Source organism: Hyperoodon ampullatus, assembly GCF_949752795.1.
Source record: "Hyperoodon ampullatus genome assembly, chromosome: 2".
Lineage (NCBI taxonomy): Eukaryota > Metazoa > Chordata > Mammalia > Artiodactyla > Ziphiidae > Hyperoodon > Hyperoodon ampullatus.
Window position 1 is genome coordinate 43964582 of NC_136915.1, and position 23425 is coordinate 43988006.

Consider the following 23425-nt stretch of genomic DNA (forward strand, 5'->3'; position numbering starts at 1 on the left):
TTCAAAGAAGAGTTAACACCTATCCTTCTGAAACTACTCGAAAAAATTGCAGAGGAAGGACCACTTCCAAACTCATCCTATGAGACCACCATCACCCTGATACCTAAACCAGACGAAGATACCACAAAAAAAGAAAATTACAGGACTTGCCTTGTGGTCCAGTGGGTAAGACTCCATGCTCCCAATGCAGGGGGCCCAGGTTCGATCCCTGGTCAGGGAACTAGATCCCACATGCATGCTGCAACTAAGAGTTCGCATGCCGCAACTAAGAAGTCTGCATGCTGCAACTAAGAGTCCACATGCCACAACTAAGAAGCCCACATGCTGCAATGAAAATCCCACATTCTGCAACCAAGACCTGGAGCAGCCAAAATAATAAATAAATACATAAATAATAAAAGAAAATTACAGGCCAATATCACTGATGAACACAAAAATACTCAACAAAATACTATTAAACCAAATCCAACAATACATTAAAAGGATCATATACCATGATGAACTGGGATTTAACCCAGGGAGGCAAGGATTTTTCAATATACACAAATCAATCAGTGTGATACACCACATTAACAAATGGAAGACTAAAAACCATATGATCAGCTTAATAGATACCAAAATAGCTTTTGACAAAATTCAACATCCATTTATGATAAAAACTCTCCAGAAAGTGGGCATAGCAGGGACCTACCTCAACGTAATAAAGGCCGTATATGACAAATTCACAGGCAACATCACACTCAATGGTGAAAAGCTGAAAGCATTTCCTGTAAGAACAGGAAAAAGACAAGGATGTCCACTCTCACCACTGTTATTCAACACAGTTTTGGAAGTCCTAGCCACAGCAATCAGAAAAGAAAAAGAAATAAAAAGAATTCATACTGGAAAAGAAGTAGTAAAACTGTCACTGTTTGCAGATGACATGATATCATACATATCATACATTTATCATAGAAAAATCCTAAAGACACTACCAGAAAACTACTACAGCTCATCAATGAATTCAGTAAAGGTGCAGGATACAAAATTAATACACAGGAATCCACTGCATTTCTGTACACTAACAAAGAAAGGTTAGAAAGAGAAATTAAGGAAACAATTCCATTTACTATTGCATCAAAAAGAATAAAATACCAGGGATAAACCTACTTAAGGAGGCAAAAAACCTGTAATCCAAAAACTGTAAGTATCTGAGGAAAGAAATCAAAGATGACACAAATAAATGGAAAGATATACCATGTTCTTGGATTGGAAGAATCAATATTGTTAAAATGACTGTACTACCCAAGGCAATCTACAGATTCAATGTAATCCCTATCAAATCACCAAAGGCATTTTTTATAGAACTAGAACAAAAAAATTTTTTAATTTATATGGAAATACAAAAGACCCCAAATAGCCAAAGCAATCTTGAGAAAGAAAAACGGAGCTGGAGGAACCAGGCTCCCTGAGTTTAGACTATACAAAAAGCTACAGCAATCAAAGCAGTATGGTACTGGCACAAAAACAGAAATATAGATCAATGGAACAGGGTAGAAAGCCCAGAAATAAACCCATACACATACGGTCAGCTAATCTACAACAAAGGAGGCAAGAATATGCAATGGAGAAAAGACAGTCTCTTCAATAAGTGGTGCTGGGAAAACTGGACACTTACAAATAAAAGAATGAAATTAAAACATTCTCAGGACTTCCCTGGTGGTCCAGTGGTAAAGAATCCACCTTCCAAGGCAGGGGAGACAGGTTCGATTCTTGGTCGGGGACTAAGATCCCACATGCCACAGGGCAACTAAGCCCACGCACAACTACTGAGCTCATGTGCCTCAACAAGAGAGCCTGCATGCCGCAAACTACAGAGCCCACGCACTCTGGAGCCCGCGTGCCACTAGAGAGAGAAAACCCACACACCACAACTAGAAAAAAGCCCACATACTGCAACTAGAGAGAAGCCCACGCACCACAACTAGAGAGAAGCCCACGTACTGCAATGAAAACCCGACGCAGACATAAATTAATTAATTAATTAAATAATTTTTAAAAAAATCAGAACATTCTCTAACACCATACCATACACAAAAATAAACTCAAAATGGATTAAAGAACTAAATGTAAGACCTGAAACCATAAAACTCCTAGGGGAAAACAAAGGCAGAACACTCTGACACAAATCGCAGCAGTATCTTGTTGGATCCGTATTCTGGAGTAATGGAAATAAAAACAAAAATAAACAAATGGGACCTAATGAAACTTAAAAGCTTTTGCACAGCAAAGGAAACCAGAAACAAAACAAAAAGACAACCTATGGAATAGGAGAAAATATTTGCAAACGATGTGACCAAAAAGGGATTAATCTCTAAAATATACAAACAGTTCATATAGCTCAATATCAAAGAAAAAACAACCCAATCAGAAAATGAGTAGAAGACATAAATAGACATTTCTCCAAGGAAGACATACAAATGGCCAAAAGGCACATTTAAAGATGCTCAACATCGCTAATTATTAGAGAAATGCAAATGAAAACTACAGAATGAGGTATCACCTCACACTGGGCGTAATGGCCAACAACAAAAAGTCTACAAATAAAAAATGCTGGAGAGGGTGTGGAGAAAAAAGAACCCTCCTACACTGTGGAAATGTAAACTGGTACAGTCATTACAGAGAACAGTATGGAGGCTCCTTAAAAACTAAAAACAGAGCTACCATATGATCCTACAATCCCACTACTGGGCACATATCTGGAGAAAAACATAATTTGAAAAGATGAGTGCACCCCAATGTTCACTGCAGCACTATTTAAAATAGCCAAGACATGGAAGCAACCTAAGTGTCTTTTGACAGATGAATGGATAAGGAAGATGTGGTGTACATATACAATGGAATATTATTCAGCCATAAAAAAGAATGAAATAATTCCATTTGCAGTGACATAGATGGACCTAGAGATTATCATACTAAATGAAGTAAGTTAGACAAAGACAGATATCATATGATATCACTTATATCTGGAATCTAAAAAAATGATACAAATGAACTTATTTACAAAACAGAAAAGACTCACAGACATAGAAAACAAACTTATGATTACCAAAGGCAGGGGTATAAATTAGGAGTTTTAATTAGGATTAAAATATACGTACTACTATATATAAAATAGATAACCAACAAGGACCTACTGTATAGCATAAGGAACTATGTTCAATATCTTGTAATAACCTATAATGGAAGAGAATGTTGAAAAAGAATATATATATTTATATATATATGTATAACTGAATCACATTGCTGTACACCTGAAACTAACACAACATTGTAAATCAACTAGATTTCAATTAAAAATTCTTTTTTAATATTTATTTATTTATTTGGCTGTGCCAGGTCTTAGCTGCAGCCCGTGGGATCTTCGTTGCCAGTGTGGGATCTCCGTTGTGGCATGTGGGATCTAGTTCCCTGATCAGGGATCAAACCCAGGCCCCCTGCATTGGGAGCATGGAGTCTTAGCCACTGGACCACCAGGGAAGTCCCTCAATAAAAAATTTTTTAAAAAATAAAATATAATAAACACAGAGCAGATACTGGGTCTTTAAAACAAACATAAAGCACCATTTTATCTAAAAGAAAATGGGGGGACTTCCCTGGTGGTCCAGTGCTTAAGACTCCGTGCTCACAATGCAGGGGGCCCAATTCCTGGTCAGGAAACTAGATCCCACATGCCACAATGAAGAGTTCACATGCCACAACGAAGAGTTCACATGCCACAACTAAAGATCCCACATGTCACAACTAAAAAGATCCCGCATGCCGCAACTAAGAGCCCACGTGCCACAACTAAAGATCCCACGTGCCACAACAAAGACCACGTGTGCAGCAATGAAGATGCCGTGTGCCGCAACTAAGACCCAGTGCAGCCAAATAAATAAATAAATATTAAAAGAAAATGGGTAAGAGGACTTCGCTGGTGGTCCAGTAGTTAAGAATCCACCTGCTGATGCAGGGGACGCAGGTTCAATCCCACTAAGATCCCACATGCCGTGGGACAACTAAGCCCATGCACTCTAGAGCTCATGTGCCACAACTAGAGAGCCCACATGCCACAACTACTGGGCCTGCAGCCACAACTAGAGAGCCTGTGTGCCACAACTAGAGAGCCCATGAGTGCAACTGCTGAGTCCACGTGCCACAACTAGAGAGAAGTCCATGTACTGGCATGAAGAGCCCGCGCACCACAATGAAAGACTCTGCATGCCACAATGAAGATCCCGCATGCTGAAACTAAGACCCCACAAGCCAAATAAATAAGTAATTTTTTTAAACAGGTAAGAATTTTAGAGTTAAATCTTAAGCATAAATACTCTCATGTTCAATAGTTTTGATTAATTAGTAAAATAATACATAACAAGAAAGGAAAAAATACTATGTTATACTTCAACAAACCAAAAATTGACAAAGTATAAACTGTCATAATCCAAAAGAACTGATCATATGAATAAGCACATTATCTTTACTTATTTAGGAACATAATTTAAAATGTTTATAGAGTTTAGTTATTCTACTGTTGCAAAAGCATTTAAAAAATTACTTCAATTTTCAAAGGAACCCTTAAAAAATTCAGTTTTTAAAAATACTGATGCTAGGGGCTTCCCTGGTGGCGCAGTGGTTGAGAGTCTGCCTGCCGATACAGGGGACACGGGTTCATGCTCCAGTCCAGGAAGATTCCGCATGCCACAGAGCGACTGAGCCCGTGAGCCATGGCCGCTGAGCCTGCACGTCCGGAGCCTGTGCTCCGCATCGGGAGAGGCCACAACAGTGAGAGGCCCGCGTACCACAAAAAAAAAAAAAAAAGTACTGATGCTAAATAAAGATCAGTGACTTGCAGGCTCAGTTACATTGGCTATGTTGTAGTAATTAAATTTTTTTAAAATAGTATGGACTATATTAGCCTCAGTCACGAAAGTAAAAAGATGGAAAAAGATTTATCAGGCAAATTCTACCAGAAGAATGCTAGTGAGACTATTAATACTGACAAAAGGAAATTAAATTAAAATTGACAAAGGAAACCCTAGAACCAAAAGAATTAAATTAACTGAGTAAAATCTAGAATTTTAGTTACAAAAAATGTTCTAAAATCTTCTGAGGTTGGGAGGCGAAGGAGAAAGAAGTGAAAATAATCTAAAGGTCTTATTTTACTTGAATGAGGGCTAACAATCTTTTTTTCAAATACTGGAGCAATAAGTATGGTAAGTACAAGGAAGGGTATATTAACCATTAATGGAATAGACATTATAACAGAATTTCCAAATTAATTAAAGGGGGGAAATGAATGAATCACAACTTGATAACTAGCAACAATAAGGAAGAGGAAAAAGAGAAAATAATAATGTAAAATAAATAGGATCTGGTAGGGGGAATAAAATCAATACACAGCTCATTATCTTAAAAGACAAAAACTGTCAAATTAGGTAAAAAATTAAAATCGGCAGTGACGTTTTTAAGAGATACATTTTAAGCATAGAAATATCAAGTAATCCAAATAAAAAGAGAGCAGAAGCAGTATTAATATCACACAAGCTGGAATTCAAAATTAAAGGCACTAAGCAGGATAAAGTTGGAAAAAAATTCTGAGGAATGAACATAGAAGGAAATCAAACGTGGCGAAATGGTTAAAATTAGTAAATCTAGGAGAAGGTATATGGATGTTCATTAATTTTTAAAGTAGTAATTTCCTACAAATGTGTGTTTATTCTTAAATTATTCTTTTAATGAAAATTTACTTTCATTACAAAAAAAAAAAGTTGCCTAGGAGAAGGCTTCAGGGCATAAGGTAAACTGTGTTTACTCACTTACCTCAGGAAATACTACTGTTTTATCAAATGAAGATAATGCTATTGTCTACCTAGCTTAACTATGCTTATACAAATGCTCCTTTGAAATTTTTAATTTTTGTCTTTATAAGGAAAAAAATTTCTATTTCTGTATATGTTTTTTCAAATGTGATAAGATGTGTTCTGCCTATTTTGTTTCACTCATAGGATATAAACAGAATAAAATTTATGAAAGGGCAAAAAAAAAGAAAAGTAAGGACAAAGAGAAACTGAAGTGTAGTCAATAAAATCAGTATAATGGATTTACAGAAGTCTAATATCTTCTGAACAGAAATGTTGACATATCCAGGAAACACATGTAAAAACAGCTTGCAACCTTGGTAACAAAGAAAACCTTAACACAATTTTAAAGACCACATTCACCAGCCAAAATCTAATCAAGCTGAAAGTATATACAAAGGTAATAAAAACCAAACAAACTAACTACTTTGAAATTAAAAAGCATATTCCTAAACAGATGACCAAGGAAAATTTAAAAATTATCTAAAAAGGAGTGAAAAGGAGAACACGTTGTACCAATATCTATGTAATCCAGCTAAATCTGTATTTAGAGGAAAATACGTCCTTTAAATGTTTTCCATATTAAAGATGATAAAAAACAAAGGGACTTAGTACTTATCTTCAGAAATTTTTTTAAAAGTAAATCAAAACAAACTGGAAAGAAGGAATTAAGATAAAAGTGGAAAAGAATGAAACAGAAAGTCAAAACATAATAGAAAAGATAAATAAATCCAAAAGATGGCTCTTTTAAAAGATCAATAGGCCAGAAAAAATCCAATTAAACAAAGAATGAGAAGAAGCAAAAATACATAAGATTTGGAAACAAAGGAACCCAACCATAAACCCAGAAGAGATTAAAGAATAGTGCAAATCTGTGGCAAATCTGAAAGTCAAAGAAATGGACAATTTCTTAGCAAAATAGAGAAAATTTGAAAAGATTAATTTCCAAATAAGAGATTCAAGGGGGGATTAGAGATTTACCATTCATGAGTTCACAGCAGAGTTTTATCTAACCTTTAAGGAAGCCATGAAAACAACTCTATGTGGAATTAACTAACCAGTTACTTAGGATAACATGTCTTCAGATAAGATGTCAAAACTTTCTCTGCCTTCATAAATGACGTGAAACTATTATGTTATTCATCTTTTCCTTTAATCAAATAAATGTGAAAATTCAGGGATTATATTTGAAGTAAAGTCATTCCACAGCAGAAGTAGGTACTGAGATGCCTAGTCACGTTGAGATTCAAAAGATTATACTCAGCATCTTTAGAGTACATTATCCAAAGCATGTATTCTTATGTACCTTAAAGTCAAATAAAATGAAGATGGCAAAAACATTCATTATCCATTTGTTTAATAATATTTATTGACTACCTATAAATTCTAGGTAAATAGAGTCATACAATCAATTTTAAGAGAAATGTAGTTTACCTCTAAAGATAAACAAAAAGGGGAAATTTTCACTTGAGAAAACCATTAAGATGTTTAAGATTTCAAAAGCATTATGTTACTTACAACTGCAAACTCATCTCTGTCAAGCATTCCGTCATGGTCAATATCACTCAACTCCCAAACCTTAAAAAGAAAAGAATTAGGAAAGATTAACATTCTTTCATTTCACGTGCTAACTGTATACATCCAATACCTAAATGGAGGAAAAAGTTTTGCCTAAACATCATAACATCTATTTCTCTGAGAAATTTCAATTATGCTGACCATTTTATTAAATCACTATTATATGCTATATTAACATCACTGTAAAAAGAAATAATAATTCTTAATACCAAGTATTTTTAAACAGAAATTCCTTTGCAAATTTTTAAAGAAAATATTTTGTTCCTCTCAAGTAAGAAAACAATTATGTAACACAGTACTTTAAACAACTATAATGCTTTTTCAAAAACAACACCTCAGTTAATTCATGCAACAACTCCATGTGGTACTATAAAACCTGCTTTAGACCTGAGACTGCATGACTTATCTAGGATCATAACAACTATTATTAAGTAACAGAATCAGTTTTCAATGTGAAGACTTCCAACCAAGTCCATTATTGTTTTCCCTATAATACAGAACCTCTAATCATCTGAAATAAGTGTCCAATGAACACTGTATTATTAATCATTAGCCAACTAATGTCCAGGGCATACAAAATAAATATAAAATCTAAAAGGCCCTGGTATATTTGGTCTAACTCTAGAGTAGAATCCATAGCTTTAGACCAGCTATAAACTATGTTAAATGCCTGAAATGAAGGTATTTAAGATATTCAACAAAATTTTACTTGGGACAGGAAGAGAAGGTATACTGGTAAGAGACAGGAGTGAAAATAAGCAAGTGCCTGGTCACTGAATGCCCTGGAGTTTAGACTTTTTCCTAAATGCAATGGGAAGCTACCTAAGACGGTAACTTTTAAGTAAAAAATAACAAGATTATATTTATAGTTTAGAAATCTCACACAGATCACACAATAGAAAAATAATTAATGAAAAACAATATTAGAAAATAGCTTTTAAATTAATATTTATTATATTTATTGAGCACCTAAACTATACAACACTGATCCAGTAGTACTGGTGTTGTGGTGGCAAGTCGTTATCATCATGATCATGGCAGCTAGCGTTCAAAGAGTATGTACCAAGCACTGTGCTAGGTGCTTTATATACATTATCACATTTAATTTGTATAACCCTACAAACTGTGAACCATGCTAATTTTAAAGATTAGAAAACTGAGACATGGTTTTCTAATGATTTGCCCAAGGTCATACAGTTAAGAAATGGTGTAACCAGGATTTGACCCCATGTAGTCTGACTAAGCAGGAATTAAAGAAAGGACTAGAGGTTTAATGAGAGTAGATAAGGTTTGAAATATAAAGAGGGGTATTGAGAAATCATGATGGAAACAGCACAAGAGTGACTGCAGTATGGAAAACCCAGCTGAAGATCATGAAATTATGATGATACCAATCTTACAAGACTTTCTCAGTAGTCTGAATGCAACCAGAGAGAAGGGAGACAATTAGCTTCATGCAAGGTTGGATTTTCACCAGGCAGGAGAAAAGTTAGAAAACATGGCAAAGGAAGCTAAGGATACTGACATGAAACAGTGGACCAAAAAAATCCAGGACGGATGAGGAAAACAGTAAATTCAAAATATGGGGAAAATAAAAGAGTCTGATTTAAAGGTCTTGATGAGGTCGGGCTTCCTAGTGGCGCAGTGGTTAAGAATCCGCTTGCCAATGCAGGGGACACGGGTTCGAGCCCTGGTCCTGGAAGATCCCACATGCCACAGAGCAACTAAGCCTGTGCGCCACAACTACTGAGCCTGAGCTCTAGAGCCCTTGAGCCACAACTACTGAGCCCGTGTGCTGCAACTACTGAAGCCCGCGTGCCTAGAGCCCATGCTCCACAACAAGAGAAGCCACCGCAATGAGAAGCCCATGTACTGCAACAAAGAGTAGACCCCGCTCACCACAACTAAAGAAAGCTCACAAGCAGCAGCGAAGACCCAGCGCACCCAAAAATAAATAACTAATTAATTAATTAATTTTTTAATTAATAAAAATAAATAAATAAAGGTCTTGATGAGCTCAAAGAATTAGTCTTGCAAGTATCTAGGAAAGAAATCTAGAAAGACAAGAAGTTCCCTTCAGAGAGTAGAATTTATGATTTCAGAGATGAAACTATTGCTTTAACCAGGCTGTATGATACAGCCACAGAGTAAATGGCAGATGCAGAATACTGATGGTCTCTGGAAATTAAATCAAGGAATTCAGAGGTCAGAGCATACAGCTCAAAGAAAAAAGGACCTACATACAAGGATTATATATAGCTAATTTCAAACACTCATATGTTAGAGGGAATAACCAAAGAAATAAATTGGCAATAATTTTATATATTAAGTCAAAACACAAAAAATTCTATAATACAACTTCAAAATAAGATCTATGTATTTTTAAGTGTTCCTGGTAGATACAAAATTAAAATACATAAAAGTTACATTTAGAATTTAATATCTTACTCTTCCAAGAATATCCACAGGTAACTTAGAGTTGAGCAACACTGGTTTCACTTTATCACCAGACAGAAATCCATTCACTGGGCTTAAACTATCAAAAATTGCATCATATTTGGCCTTATCTTCAGACTATAATACAAAAAAGATCAAGGTTAAATAATGGTGAAAGAAATTTAACTGGAGTTTTAAAAATCGAGTCCTCAAAGAATAGACAACATTTTTAAAACTATCATTTAAAAAACATTTTTTACTTTCATCAAAATATATTATAGTAAATAATAATTTAAAAGTTACTCCACTCAAAAGTCTAGAATCCCCTCCATCCCTTTTGTAGCTGGAATACTATCTTTGCCTTTCTAGTGTTAGCTTAAAATCAAAAGATTTTAGTGATCAAAGGGCTTTGAAAAGAGCATCTAGTCCAACCCTCTCACTCAAACAGATCCAAAGCAAAACAGTAACTTTTATAAGAACACACAGCTAGTTAGTGACATTCTATGACTTTCTAAACATGGTATTTAGTTACATTTCAAACTCAAACAAATTAAAAAAAAAAAAAGGGAAATCATTGCCACAGAAATAGACAGCAAGTTTCCCCCATTTTTCCCAAAGCAAGATTTCTTTTTATCAATAACAAGGTACTTTCTAAAATCCCAGAAAGTTATTTTTATAATATAAAAAACTATTGTTCATGATTTTCCAAGTCAAGCCCAGATCCTTACACTTTTTAAAGTTAATAGCATACAAGCACACACAGGCATACAAACCAAAATGGTTTTCTGACAAAACTGTACACATCTATTACAGGTTATTCGATCTGCTATATTCTATTTTAAAATTACGATTTTTAAAATTTGATAAGATAGCTATAACCATTTTGGTGCCTCCAAATAACTGTAATGCAAAATATCCATTTTAGAAAAAGATTTCATAAAGAAGTGTTTTAGAGCCATAAAGAGAATTAGTTAAGTAGAACTTTTCAAACAAGAAATAGTACCAGTGGGGTAAACTACCTATTCATCAAATATTTTAGTTAATACAAGATTATGAGATCACCATTTTTAGTTCACACTATAACAGAAATGAAATTAAGCCAAAACTAACTGTCATAAAATGACCGACAGAGCTGTAACATCCCTCAAGCAATTTCTAGTACCAGTATTTCCTCCACAGTAAAAAATGAAAGTCTAATACAGACTGCAATATATTTTGGAAGTAGGGGGAAAGGATTATGTAGGTAGGAAGTAAAGTGAAGTAAAAGAGAGAACAGTTACAAAGTTTACTTACTTTTACAGCCCATGGGAGCTCAGCTGCAGAAGTTCTGCTGATTAGCAAAGGACTACTGGTATCATGCTAAAAAGGAAAATATAGCACATGAAGGGCTGAAATCCTCACGTCAATAAACAATGAAGAGAAAATAATCTTTGGATTTAAAAATACTCAGACAAAATGTTGGATCTCAATGCACAAAGGACACTATTTTACATTAACTCTATTAGACCTTCATCTGAGTACAAATGAAACAAAAACTGAGTAAGCTGAGTTAGTGGAGCTAACTAAATGACTAAATGACTAAATGACTGTGGAGCACTAAATAAAACAGGTAAGTCTTATAGAAGAAATTCTGTTACAACCGAAATCAAGATAAAGATATCTGAATGTAACAAAAATATTTATAGCCCTGTTAACTGATCACTTTTTCCCTACACTATTTAAGGAAAGCTGACTGGAACAAGAACTCAACTTAAGATTTCTAAGTTACAACTACATGAACCTATCAACACCATGTCCAAGTTATTATGTTTATTTGCTTGTAGAGACAGATGAATATGTTTGAAAAATTTTTATAATAGTATAGTTAGGCAACAAATCCCTAAATTAACCCTGACTCCACAACTAAACTTCAAAGTACAGAAATTCTCAAAACTGAAGTTAAATTCATAATACTCAGACCAAATACTAAAATACTGAATTTAAAAACAAGCAAGAAGAGCCGTGAAACTCCTGAAAAAAAGCAGTAGGGTGGGGAGGACTAGCCCTATCAGATATGAATTACCAAATATGATAATTGAAACAATGTGACACCAGCATATGGATAAACAGATCAATGGGTATGAACAGAAAAAATCCAGAAAAAAAACAAAATACATATGAGAATTCAGCACATGATTGAGGTGGCATTGCAAATCGGTATGGAAAAGATTGATTATTCAATCAACTGTATTAAGTCTAAAAGGTAGCCATCTTGAAGAAACATAAATTTGAATCCATACGCATACCTTACATCAGGTATGTATGTGAACAAAGAAACCATTAAAAAACTTAAATCCTAATAATTCATTTACATTAAAAACAATGACTTCTTTATGGAAAAAGAAATCACCACAAAGCCAAAAGACAAATGGCAAACTGGGAAAAAATATTTGCAACTCATATAGACAAAGAACTGTTTCCCTAATATATAAAAAGCCTCTAGAATTCAATAAGAAAAGACAAACAACCAAAGAAAAATGGACAAAGGTTACAAACAGACATTTCACATAAAGGCAATGTAAATGGCTCATAAGCATGAGAAAAACTACTCAACTTCACTCCATAAAACCAAAAGGACGAATTAAAACTACACTTATATTGCATTTGTCACCTATCAAATTGACAAGGACCAAAAGTTTGGCAACAGTATGTTAGCAGAAGTACACTCAACCAATTGCTGGTGGGACTGTGAACTAATACAACCACTATGGAAGACAAGTAGATATTATATGTGAAAATTACAATGCACAAACTTTTGAAACAGCAATTCCACTTCTGAGAAGTTACACATATATTTCTGCACATGCAAAGTGACACAGATTCAAGGTTATTATTCACTGCAGCATGTTTTAAATAATAAAAGACTGGAAGCAAGCTAAAAGCCTACCAATAGGAAGTTAAATAAATTAAGGTAAACAGAAGCACGGAAATACTATCCAGCTGTAAAAAAGAATGAGGAAGCTTTTATGTAAAGATTTCCGAAACATATCAAGTTATTTAAAAAGGCATAGAATCATGTGTATAGTATGCTACAATTAATGTAAACTGAGGATATAGGTATTTATATGTCTTTATATACACATATAATAACTGGAAGATACATAAGAAACTAGTAACAGCAGCAGCCATAAGAAAGAAAATTGGGTAGCTGAGTGATAGGGGTTGAGGGAAAATTTTTTCAATATAGTAAATTTTAATTTTCAAATCATGTGATATCATTTTTTAAAATACAATTTAAATTTAAAAGCATTTCTTACAAATCTTGGTGGAGGAACAGCCAGGTTCAAACTACTCAGTGAAACCTCCAATCCATTCTGGGCACATGCCACAAGACGCAAAGCAACAAAGAATTCCTGAGAAAGAAAAGTATGAATGTTAAGAGCATTATCTATCTAACCATTCATCCATCCATCCATCTATCTACACACATACCTTTAATCTGAAAATATAAAACAATTCAAAACTACTCCAAGATTTTTATGTTGCAGCGAATATAACAGCACATTTGCTTGAAAAACACTTGCTCTAAAATCAAGAAGAGATCTATGTACAAAGATATTCCTAATATTATAAATAGCAAAAAATATTAATATAAATGGGAAAATAAATAAACTGATATACTGATAAATATATATATTTGGAAATATACCAAAATTAATAATCATGTTTCAAAGAATATTTAATGATGTTAAATGATTTTTATAATTTAAGTGAGAAAAAGAATCTTGAGAAAAAGTCTAGAAGAAAATTGCACCTAGAAGAAAATAAATAAAAGGTTATCAAAAGGCATCTCTGGATTTAAGATTATAAATTTTAATACTAGACCAATCATTCAAGTGACTCAGTCACTGTTATTCCAGAAAAGCTACAAAGAATAACTATGCAACATCTAAAACAATTATATAACTGCTTGACTTCAAAATATTTGTAAATCTCTCCCAAAGGTCCTTGGGTTTTTGGCATTTGAAGCCTTGGTCCAAAATTTAATTAGTGGAATGACACTGAAGCAACTTGTTTTCAGCTGTTCTGAGTTAAAATCAGGTCTGAGAATAAGCATAACAAAACCCTTTACTCCAGTTATGATTACTTGCAACTTGTCAATACTCCAGTACAGTTGCCGATGCAATCAACCCTTTACTGCTTTTCTCACATCTGTTCTCACCTACAACCTTCTTACTCAATACTTAACCTATTCCTGGAAACTTGCACGTTGTCTGTTTACATAATACCTTGCCTTCACTAATAAATTTCTTGAAAAAATGCTATCTCAAGATCACCCCTTCTCTTTTCATTCACCACACAAGCTTCTATGCAATCTGATTTCAACTCCTACCATTAGCTAGAGAAACAACTGCCTATGTCACAAATAAACTCCTAGCTACCAAATACAATAGACTCTAAAATTTAAAAAAAGCTTCATCCTACTTGTTCTTTTTTTTTTTTTGGCAGCAATGGGTCTTCATGGCTGTGCGTGAGCTTTCTCTAGTTGCGGCGAGCAGGGGCTACTCTTCATTGCGGTGCGCGGGCTTCTCATTGCAGTGTCTTCTCTTGCTTTAGAGCACGGGCTATAGGCGCACACGCTTCAGCAGTTGTGGCGCGTGGGCTCAGTAGTTGTGTCACATGGGCTCAGTAGTTTTGGCTCCCAGGCTCTAGAGTGCAGGCTCAGCAGTTTTGGTACACGGGCTTAGCTGCTCCGCAGCATGTGGGCTCTTCCCGGACCAGGGCTCGAACCCATGTCCCCTGCATTGGCAGGCAGATTCTTAACCACTGCGCCACAAGGGAAACACCCCCTACTTGTTGTTTTTGCAGCCTGGACAGTATGATCCTCCCTGAAGCTCTCCTCTACCGGCATAGTTTCATAAAGCTCTCCTAGTTCTCCTCAGACCTTTCAAGTATCTTTTGTTGAAATCAATGTCTCCTCCCATCCTTTAAATGCTGAACTCTAAATAACCCTTTTTCTCTTCTCATTCTAATGAGATTCAATTACTCTTAGGTAATCAGGTCCACTCCCACAGTATGGATGGGCTCTGAAGTGAAATAGTATTGCACTGAATTCTAGTTTTGCTACCGGTTGCGAGGCCTTGGGTAAGTTTAAAAAAACTCTTTAAAAGGGGGGGCTAGGGCTTCCCTGGTGGCGCAGTGGTTGAGAGTCTGCCTGCCAATGTAGGGGACGGGTTCGTGCCCTGGTCCGGGAGGATCCCACATGCCGCAGAGTGGCTGGGCCCGTGAGCCATGGCCACTGGGCCTGCGCGTCTGGAGCCTGTGCTCCGCAACAGGGAGAGGCCACAGCAGTGAGAGGCCCGCGTACCGCAAAAAAAAAAAATAATAAAAATAAATAAATAAAAGGGGGGCTAATATCTACCTTGCAATGTATTATAAGGAACAAAATTAAAACCACACTATAGGAAGAAAACTATCATTTTTGGCACATAGAAACTCAGTTAAGTATTGGTTTATTTTCTTAATTTCATATGTTAATTCAAAAATCTATTCCTCCAATGCAAACATCAAAGTTTATAACAGCAGATCCATAAATCCAGCCACCTGGATATAACAAAGACAACTCAAACTAAACATCCAGAGTCTAGGAACAGCAGTGAAGAATTTATTTTACTGTAAGTTCATGAAGATAGGCACCACATCCTGTCATGTTCACCTCTGCATTGCTAAAACCTGGCTCAAAACAGGTACTCAACAAATATTTGCTGACTGAGTACAAAGCACCCTGGATGCCCATGCGAATTTAGTTTTCCAATGTCTCCAATGTACCAAACTGGCCCTTCTGCCCAGGGGTCCAATGGGGACCACAATCTAACCTTGGAATCTTAAATAAGAGACTGGGTATTCTGACCCCCTCATCTAATTTTTCCCATCCCTTTTCTGAGTTAGCTTCAGCTATCCCCATAGGGAAAATTAGCTTTGAGTAGTAGTGCTCAGCCAATGTATTAGCATGTAGCAAGCTTTGAATTTAATCCTGTAGAACTCTGAAATCCATCTCCAAAAAGGAGAACTTTAAAGTTTTCTGATGGTGTCCAATGCCCACAACCACTTTCACATATTTCTGGTCTAAGGTGTACTTCTGGCTTGTAAACCATTTTCTGGTTTATATGTCAGAGATAAGACCTAGACCAGAATACACTGTACTCAGGTTTGATTAGCCAAGAGCTTCCCTTCAAACGCACAGTACCATCTTAACACATGAATAATAAAATCCACTTTTGGACTTCCCTGGTGGCGCGGTGGTTAAGAATCTGCCTGCCAATGCAATGCAAGGGACACGGGTTCGAGCCCTGGTCCAGAAAGATCCCACATGCCACGGAGCAACTGAGCCCGTGCGCCACAACTACCAAGCCTGAACTCTAGAGCCCGCGAGCCACAACTACTGAGCCCGCGTGCCACAACTACTGAAGCCCGCGTGCCTAGAGCTCGTGCTCCACAACGAGAAGCCACTGCAATGAGACGCCTGCGCACCGCAATGAAGAGTAGCCCCTGCTCGCCGCAACTAGAGAAAGCCCGCACACAGCAACGAAGACCCAACACAGCCAAAAATAAATAAATAAATAAATAAATAAATTTAAAGAAAAAGAATAAAATAAAATCCACTTTTATTTATAACCCTGTACACATAAGAAACTTAATTAATAAGATACAAAGAGCAAAGTCTCCCTGAATAACTAAGAAAAATAAATCCCATGTTATTGTTTGAATGTGTCCCCCCAAATTCATATATTGAAATTCAAAATCCCAAAAATAATGGTAGAACCATTAGGAGGTAGAGCCTCTGGAAAGTGCAAAAACCATCAGGATGGAGCCCTCATGAATGGGATAAGTGCCTTACAAAAAAGCATTCAGAGAAATCGCTAGCACATTCTGCCATGTAAGAATAAAGAAGTCGCAACCTAGAAGAAAGCTCTCACTAGAACCATGCTGGCACCCTATCTCAGACTTCTAGACTCCAGAACTGTGAGCAATAAATTTATGCTGTTTACAAGCCAACCAGTTTGTGATATTTCGTTACAGCAGCCCAAACATACTACAACACTCCAGGAGAACTAAATGTCACCAAACTAACACTAACCTTTGGGAATTAGGTATTTTAATGCCTACTGATTGGAAATATTTTCACTGTTACAACACTTGCCTTCACAAAACCCTCATTTTGGTAAAAACCAATTTTTAGTTTAAAAATACAAAAAATTGCTGGCTATTTTTTATTCTGAATCCCTCAAAAAATTTTCATGTCAATCTCTGAATCTTACTTGTTTGTTCAGGATACCTTTGCCATCTGTGTCAGCTAAATCCCAGATCTGAAATTTAGAAAAAAAAAAAGTATCAATCTATATTTTAACAAAAATCACCTTAAAGATAAATGAAATCCCTGCAATTTACAACCTCATGCTCTTTGGTAGTCAGATTTAAGAATCATAGAATTAAAAGTGGAAAGAAACCTTAAAGATCACTTAGTGCAAAGATACACAAAGATACTAAGGTCCAGTGAGGTTAAGTGACTCACTCAAGAACATCCAAGGCATCAGGGAAAGAACTGAAGACCATATTCTAACTTCCAGTCCAATGACTTTTTTATTAACCCAGGTTCTAACTCCAAGTCCAATACTCTTTCTACTAGAACATGCTACCTTGATTTTAGATCCTTATTAAGATGATATTCTTTCTTATGGGTAAGCTGAAATAGTTAATGTTTATTTGTGAATAATTAAATTATTAATAATGATTATTTTTCAGGGTTTGAATACATACCAATATCATATATAAGGATTTGTAAGGAGATCAAGCCAAGAGAGGGACTTTTCCACCTCTTTGTGCTCCTTCCTAAGCCTCTCATCCCCTACTCTATTTACCACATATTAAACACAGAGACAGTTCTAATAGAGGAAGTAGGGAAAGAGCCAATTCTGAGCGGGTGGCAAGGTTCCCAGTCTGCATTGTTTCTCCCCACACCACTCAAATGTACTATTACTTCCTCATTTCATCCTACTAAAAAGTAATTTGTTTTCTAAAAATCTGAAAAACACCTTATTTTTCAAGAGGGTAAATCACTACACCAGAAATTCCCTCCACTGCATTACTGTAACTGCTTTAATTCTAACAGTTCTAACTTCTAAGTTTCTTAATGGTTATCTTTCTGAATTTGCACCAAATTTATCTACACTAATAAATATTCATTATATCTAGTTACAATGAACAAATACTACCTTTCCAAGTATCAGGTCTGGAAGTCCTGATTTTTTCAGGAATACAGCAGCATCAGAAGCCAATACCCTTCCAGTATTGCCCGTATCAACCTGAAAAGATACAAACCATAAGCTGACAACAAACATAAAGACAAAATTATGATTATTTACCTGCCTTTCTCCCTGTAATTTGGGAACTGACTTTTTCAAACAGGGAACAGAAATCCTTTGACTAACAAAGGCCATGGAATATTGGAGACCCATATGAGAAGAGTACCATCTAGACAGCACTGTCAATCTACAAAGTGTTTTTTTTATCATGCCCATTACACACATGATAAAACTGAAGCTCAGGGAATTCCCTGGCAGTCCAGTGGCTAGGACTCAGTGTTTTCACTGCCAGGGCCCAGGTTCAATCCCTGGTCAGGGAACATAGATCCCACAAGCCACAGAGTGCGGCCAAATTAAAAAACAAAAACAAACAAGAAAACAAAAAACAAAACCCCTGAAGCTCAGAGGAAGTAGAACAGATTAGTGGAGTCATAACATTAATACATGTCTTCTGATTCCAAGTCTTCTATAGCTGCCATTTAAATTCCAATAAACTTAAATGGCAATAGAGGAAAAGGGCAATAGTTCCTGGAGAGGTCTTCTGAATAAAAGTGAATAGCTGCACAGTTATCTGTTTTTTTTCAAATATCTTTAAATAATTAACTTCGGCTTTTATACTTACTCTTAAGAAACTGCAACACTTTTTTAAAAAATTAAAGCAATATCAGTTCTAAAACCAGCAGTGACTGCCTTATAAACTTAAAGAAATTTTAAAAACTGCTAAGTTCCTAAAGCACATTAAGGGAAACACATCATTTTAACTGATGGGGACTTTCCTTTAAGACAGAATGAGGTCACCAAGAACAAAAAAACAGTTCAAAAAAAAATGACTCTCACTTCCGTAGAGATTTCCTAAAGTAAAGTTCTATTTGTAAAAATGAAAAGTAAATTTTTAAAAGTCATGGGAATAGTAACATGATACGAGGATATTTGTGAGCTAGCTGTTTTTCCACTTTAGTTAAAAGATTGTTTGCTAAAACATATACAAAGCATTCCAGACAGACCAATCCCAGCAAAGAAGCAAAAGAGAAATCCTTTCTTTCAAGTACTAGAACATGGGATAAATCAGGCACTCAGCAAAAAGCAAAGAATTGCCCAACCCAAATTTGGGGTAACAAGGAGGTACAGAAAGGGTTGGGAACTCTGCCTCTAGAATTCTCCACAACTCAATTTCTTTGCCTACCCCTTGACCAGGGTGGGATAAAAAAGGAACAACTACCCCCGCATAGCCTAGAAACAGAGGCACTGAGGGGAAAGGGAAACCCGGATCAAGCTCTTATGACATATTTATGTAGTGTATTCCATAAATAATTTTACTATCTTCCATTCTTTTGGTTATTATAATAATTAAACAGAGCCATTTAGTCTTTGTCATCTACAGGCAGTTTCTGTTGTACTCTGATGCCTGCCTAAAGGCTCTGCCATAAGCTAAAGGCCACAATCTGTGTTGTTAACAAAGAAAGACAGTCTCAGAGCCTCATGGAAAGTACGATACCACATACTCTGAACTATTAACACTTCAAAATATAGACTTTTGGATAAAGACTTCTGGGCTGACATCACTTAGACAATTTTCAGACTGTACTGGTAGACCAAGTCAAAATTCCAGGACTCTGCATTCTGGAAGTAGATATATCTCTTGAAAGCAGACTCCTGCCTGACCCAAGAGGCAGGAGAACAAGAATTAAGTACACAGGGCTGAATGAAGTGTTAAGGAAAATTCAATTATGATTATTTATGTGGAATATTGTTGGTATTATTTTTACTATTCTATTTTCTAATGGATATGTGGAAAAGCCCTTTCTTACTCTATATCCATCCCTCAATTTAGTAGGCTCTGCTTCTGTAAACTGAATGAAACAGTTTTCAATGGTATTTGATTCTCACTGACCCTTCAGAAATCAAAAACAAATCCTTTAACTGAATGTCCTTACTTTGTATGGCCATATAGTTATCAAATAAGTTAAATAACAATTTATTCTCCTTTTTATCAGGTTATAGTTGAGTAAACCAATTGTACAAAAACAAGACCATATTTGAGAATGATTCTCTTTTATTCAGATAGAACAAGCCGCTATTAAGGATCAGGGATTGCCCTTATGTACAACCAATGTCTACAAAGGCCTGCAGGAAGACTGGCCTGCAACATGGTTTGTAAGATCCCAGTCACTCAAGCAGTAAAGCGAGGTCACTTAGCAGGCTAGAAAACTTAGCAGACATGGGAAACCTCAAGATGAGGTAAATGCACTCAAATTTATACTGCATGTGAAATATGAAGAAGAGAATTTCTAAAGTTTGGATCCTAGCCTTAAAACAGAAGAATAAATATTGTACTTTAAAAAGTACAGTCTGAGATTCTTTAGAAATTTCAAGCAGAAATTAATCAGTTGGCCTTAGAAGTTGTTAAATAGTAAGTGTGTGGCTTTAGATTTGCAAGTCACACAAGGAGACCTATAGTGGTTCATTAACACTTGCTGCAATATGTAGATTACCCAGTTTCTTTGTATAAGGAGACCAGCCTTTTCTGTAATTGTGATCACAAGGTGAAGAGATTATCAAGAAAAATGATCTGGTATTTGGAAATGGGCAAATAAGACTGTCTACACTTTCAGGAGATTAGATAATCTGATCTATGGTTTGCACCTCTGACTTTCTATCAACTCGGCTACTTTACACTCTGTAGGGGTAGAGGTTAAATTATATAAACCTGATAGCAACGCAAATGATTCCTATCCATACGAATGAAATTAACTTTCTCTGATAGAGAATATAAATCTCTGTAACTCATATTCCCATTTTTACATCTCACTGGTTCTCCCAATAATTAATGAGTTGAAAAAAATCCTTGACACACGTTCATTTTATATATTTGTATGAGAGTCATGGTTTTAACTTCATGAAAATTAAACTTTAATAAGTCTTAAAAACAACATAGAAGTCATTTCTATTTAGCTTATAAATTAATTTGGATGTTTATATCTGGATGAATATATCTAATGCCACATGGATTTTTAAGATAGATATTTAAGACAATTAAGTGTTTGGGCTTAATTATCTTTCCTTCATTTTTCTGGGAGCTTGTTAAAAGCATTAATCAAAGCAGGAGATTAAAGCACAAGAAAATGAAAACAAGAAGTGTCAAACTTATTCAGCTGGATGGTAATCTGCATATATACAATCAGGAGTTGAAAGTATATTCTATGTTCAATCTAAGAAGACAAAGAAACAAACATCTTACCTGTCTATAGTATTTTTCATATAGAGGATTCCCACTTGATAACTAAAATAAATAAATAATTAGAAATTAAATGATATTCAATGACTTCTATTAATATATTTGTATTCATCCAACAGATATATGAAATAAAGATAAATGCGATTAAAATATCCTTGATTTCAAAAAGTTTGGTATTGTTTCTTTCTGGGGGCAGGAGGGGAAATTGAATAAAGGCAGCCACATGGATTACCAAGAATCAGGAAGACAAGAAATAAAACAAGAATTTTAAAATTATTTTTGACATCAGAACTCTCTCCCTCATATAAAATTTTACTCAGAAACCCAACATATAACAAATTAGGGGTGAAATGATTTGGTTAAAGACGAATTGAAAAGCCCAAAGCCTTAAGCATTCATCCTCTACCCAAGTGCCCAAGGTACCTCAAAAACCACTTCAGTAAAATAATCAAATGAATACACATACTAATGAACAAAAAGATGATATTGATATCAGATCTGAAATGCCTGCAGGAAGGGAGTGCTATTCAATTCATACCACAGTTCAAAGGGTTCCTTGGTCAGCTGATGAACAGATATATTATCTCATCTAAAAGGCAGCTTAGGAGTATCAATATTTGAAGGCTCAGGTTCGCCTGTACATGAATGTGAAGTGTTTTGGAACCAGGAAGCAAGTCCAGGAAGACTTCATAGGGTTGACATCAGTACAGAAATTTGAGGTGTAAGGGAGAAGGGGAGAGGGTGATTCTATACAAAGGTAACAGCATGCAAAAATGCATGCAATCAACAGAAATCTCAGTTATGTTTGAAGAGAATAGTAAGGAGTTCTGAATGGTGATAAGGATTACAGATAAGATTATAAAGTGTTATAGAAGACAACCTGTTCAACTGCCATGCTAAAAGTAAAGAAAACAAGGATGGAAAAGGGGACAGTTCAAGAGCCATTAACTGCCCAGTTGTTTGGTCAAACACCAGTCTACATGTTACTATAAAGGTATTTTTTTAAGATGTGATTAACATTTAAAGCCATAAACTTTGAGTAAGGCAGATTATCCTCTATAATGTAGGTAGGCCTCATCCAGCCAGTTGAAAGCCCTAAGAGAGAAATGACTGAGGTCCCCCAAAGGAAGAAGGAATTCTGCCTCCAGAACACCTTCAGACTCAGCTGCAACATCAACTCTTCCCTAGGTCTCCAGCCTGCCCTGTGGATTTAGGACTTGCCAGCCTCCACAATCACATGAGCCAATTCCTTAAAATTAATCAATCAGTGTGTGTGTGTGTGTGTGTGTGTGTGTCTGTCCTGCTGGTTCTGTTTTTCTGGAAAACCCTAATACACCTAGTCTTAGAGAGGTTGCTTGTCCAAGCTTTTAAATGGTGGAGACTGGACTTAAATGCAGGACTGTCTCACTCTAAGCTCCATCCTCTTTCACATTACCATGCTGTTTCCCATATGCCCTGGTTTGCTCAGGACAGTACAATCTGTTGTCTCAGCATCCCATCCAGTTTACCACTTGTCTCAGATTTCTCACTTCTTAAATGAACTATTTTTTATTAATCACTACACTAAAATAAACCAGGATGAATTTAGTACACCTCTACTATATACATCTAACTTCTGGCCAAGCTAGTAGTGTCTAAGTGCTCTAACCACTGAACAAGTGATGAAATTGTAAAGAGGACTAACAGTAATTCCACTTTTTTCCTGACTCTTTACAGATAAAACATAACTAACACTTTTTCAAGGACACCATGCAAAAGACTCAGTGAAAAGTATCCTCAGACACAAGCAACCATGGACAGGTAACTCCTTATATCCGTTCAAGACTCTGCAAGAAATATTTTACACTGGTGCTTCTGCTGGCTCCTGGTGCTACTGACTGATGTGCCAGTCAGTACAGTGACATGTGCAATGACCTGCAAGATCCATCAGGCCACTAGCCGGCCAAGTAAGT

At 35.8% G+C, this 23425-nt stretch overlaps 1 protein-coding gene across 3 annotated transcripts in view; it reads right to left on the reverse strand.

The window, feature by feature from the left end:
- Positions 1-23425, reverse strand: part of EPS15 (epidermal growth factor receptor pathway substrate 15) — a gene marked incomplete at both ends in the record, with an annotated part of 167787 nt that overhangs the window by 104990 nt on the left and 39372 nt on the right. For all 3 annotated transcript variants that reach the window (XM_079727163.1, XM_079727162.1, XM_079727161.1), the window contains 7 exons: positions 7401-7460; positions 9909-10034; positions 11190-11255; positions 13193-13288; positions 17195-17242; positions 18149-18238; positions 21477-21518. In XM_079727163.1, coding sequence (XP_079583289.1) covers positions 7401-7460; positions 9909-10034; positions 11190-11255; positions 13193-13288; positions 17195-17242; positions 18149-18238; positions 21477-21518 — 528 coding nt within the window. The remainder of the gene's footprint in view (positions 1-7400; positions 7461-9908; positions 10035-11189; positions 11256-13192; positions 13289-17194; positions 17243-18148; positions 18239-21476; positions 21519-23425) is intronic.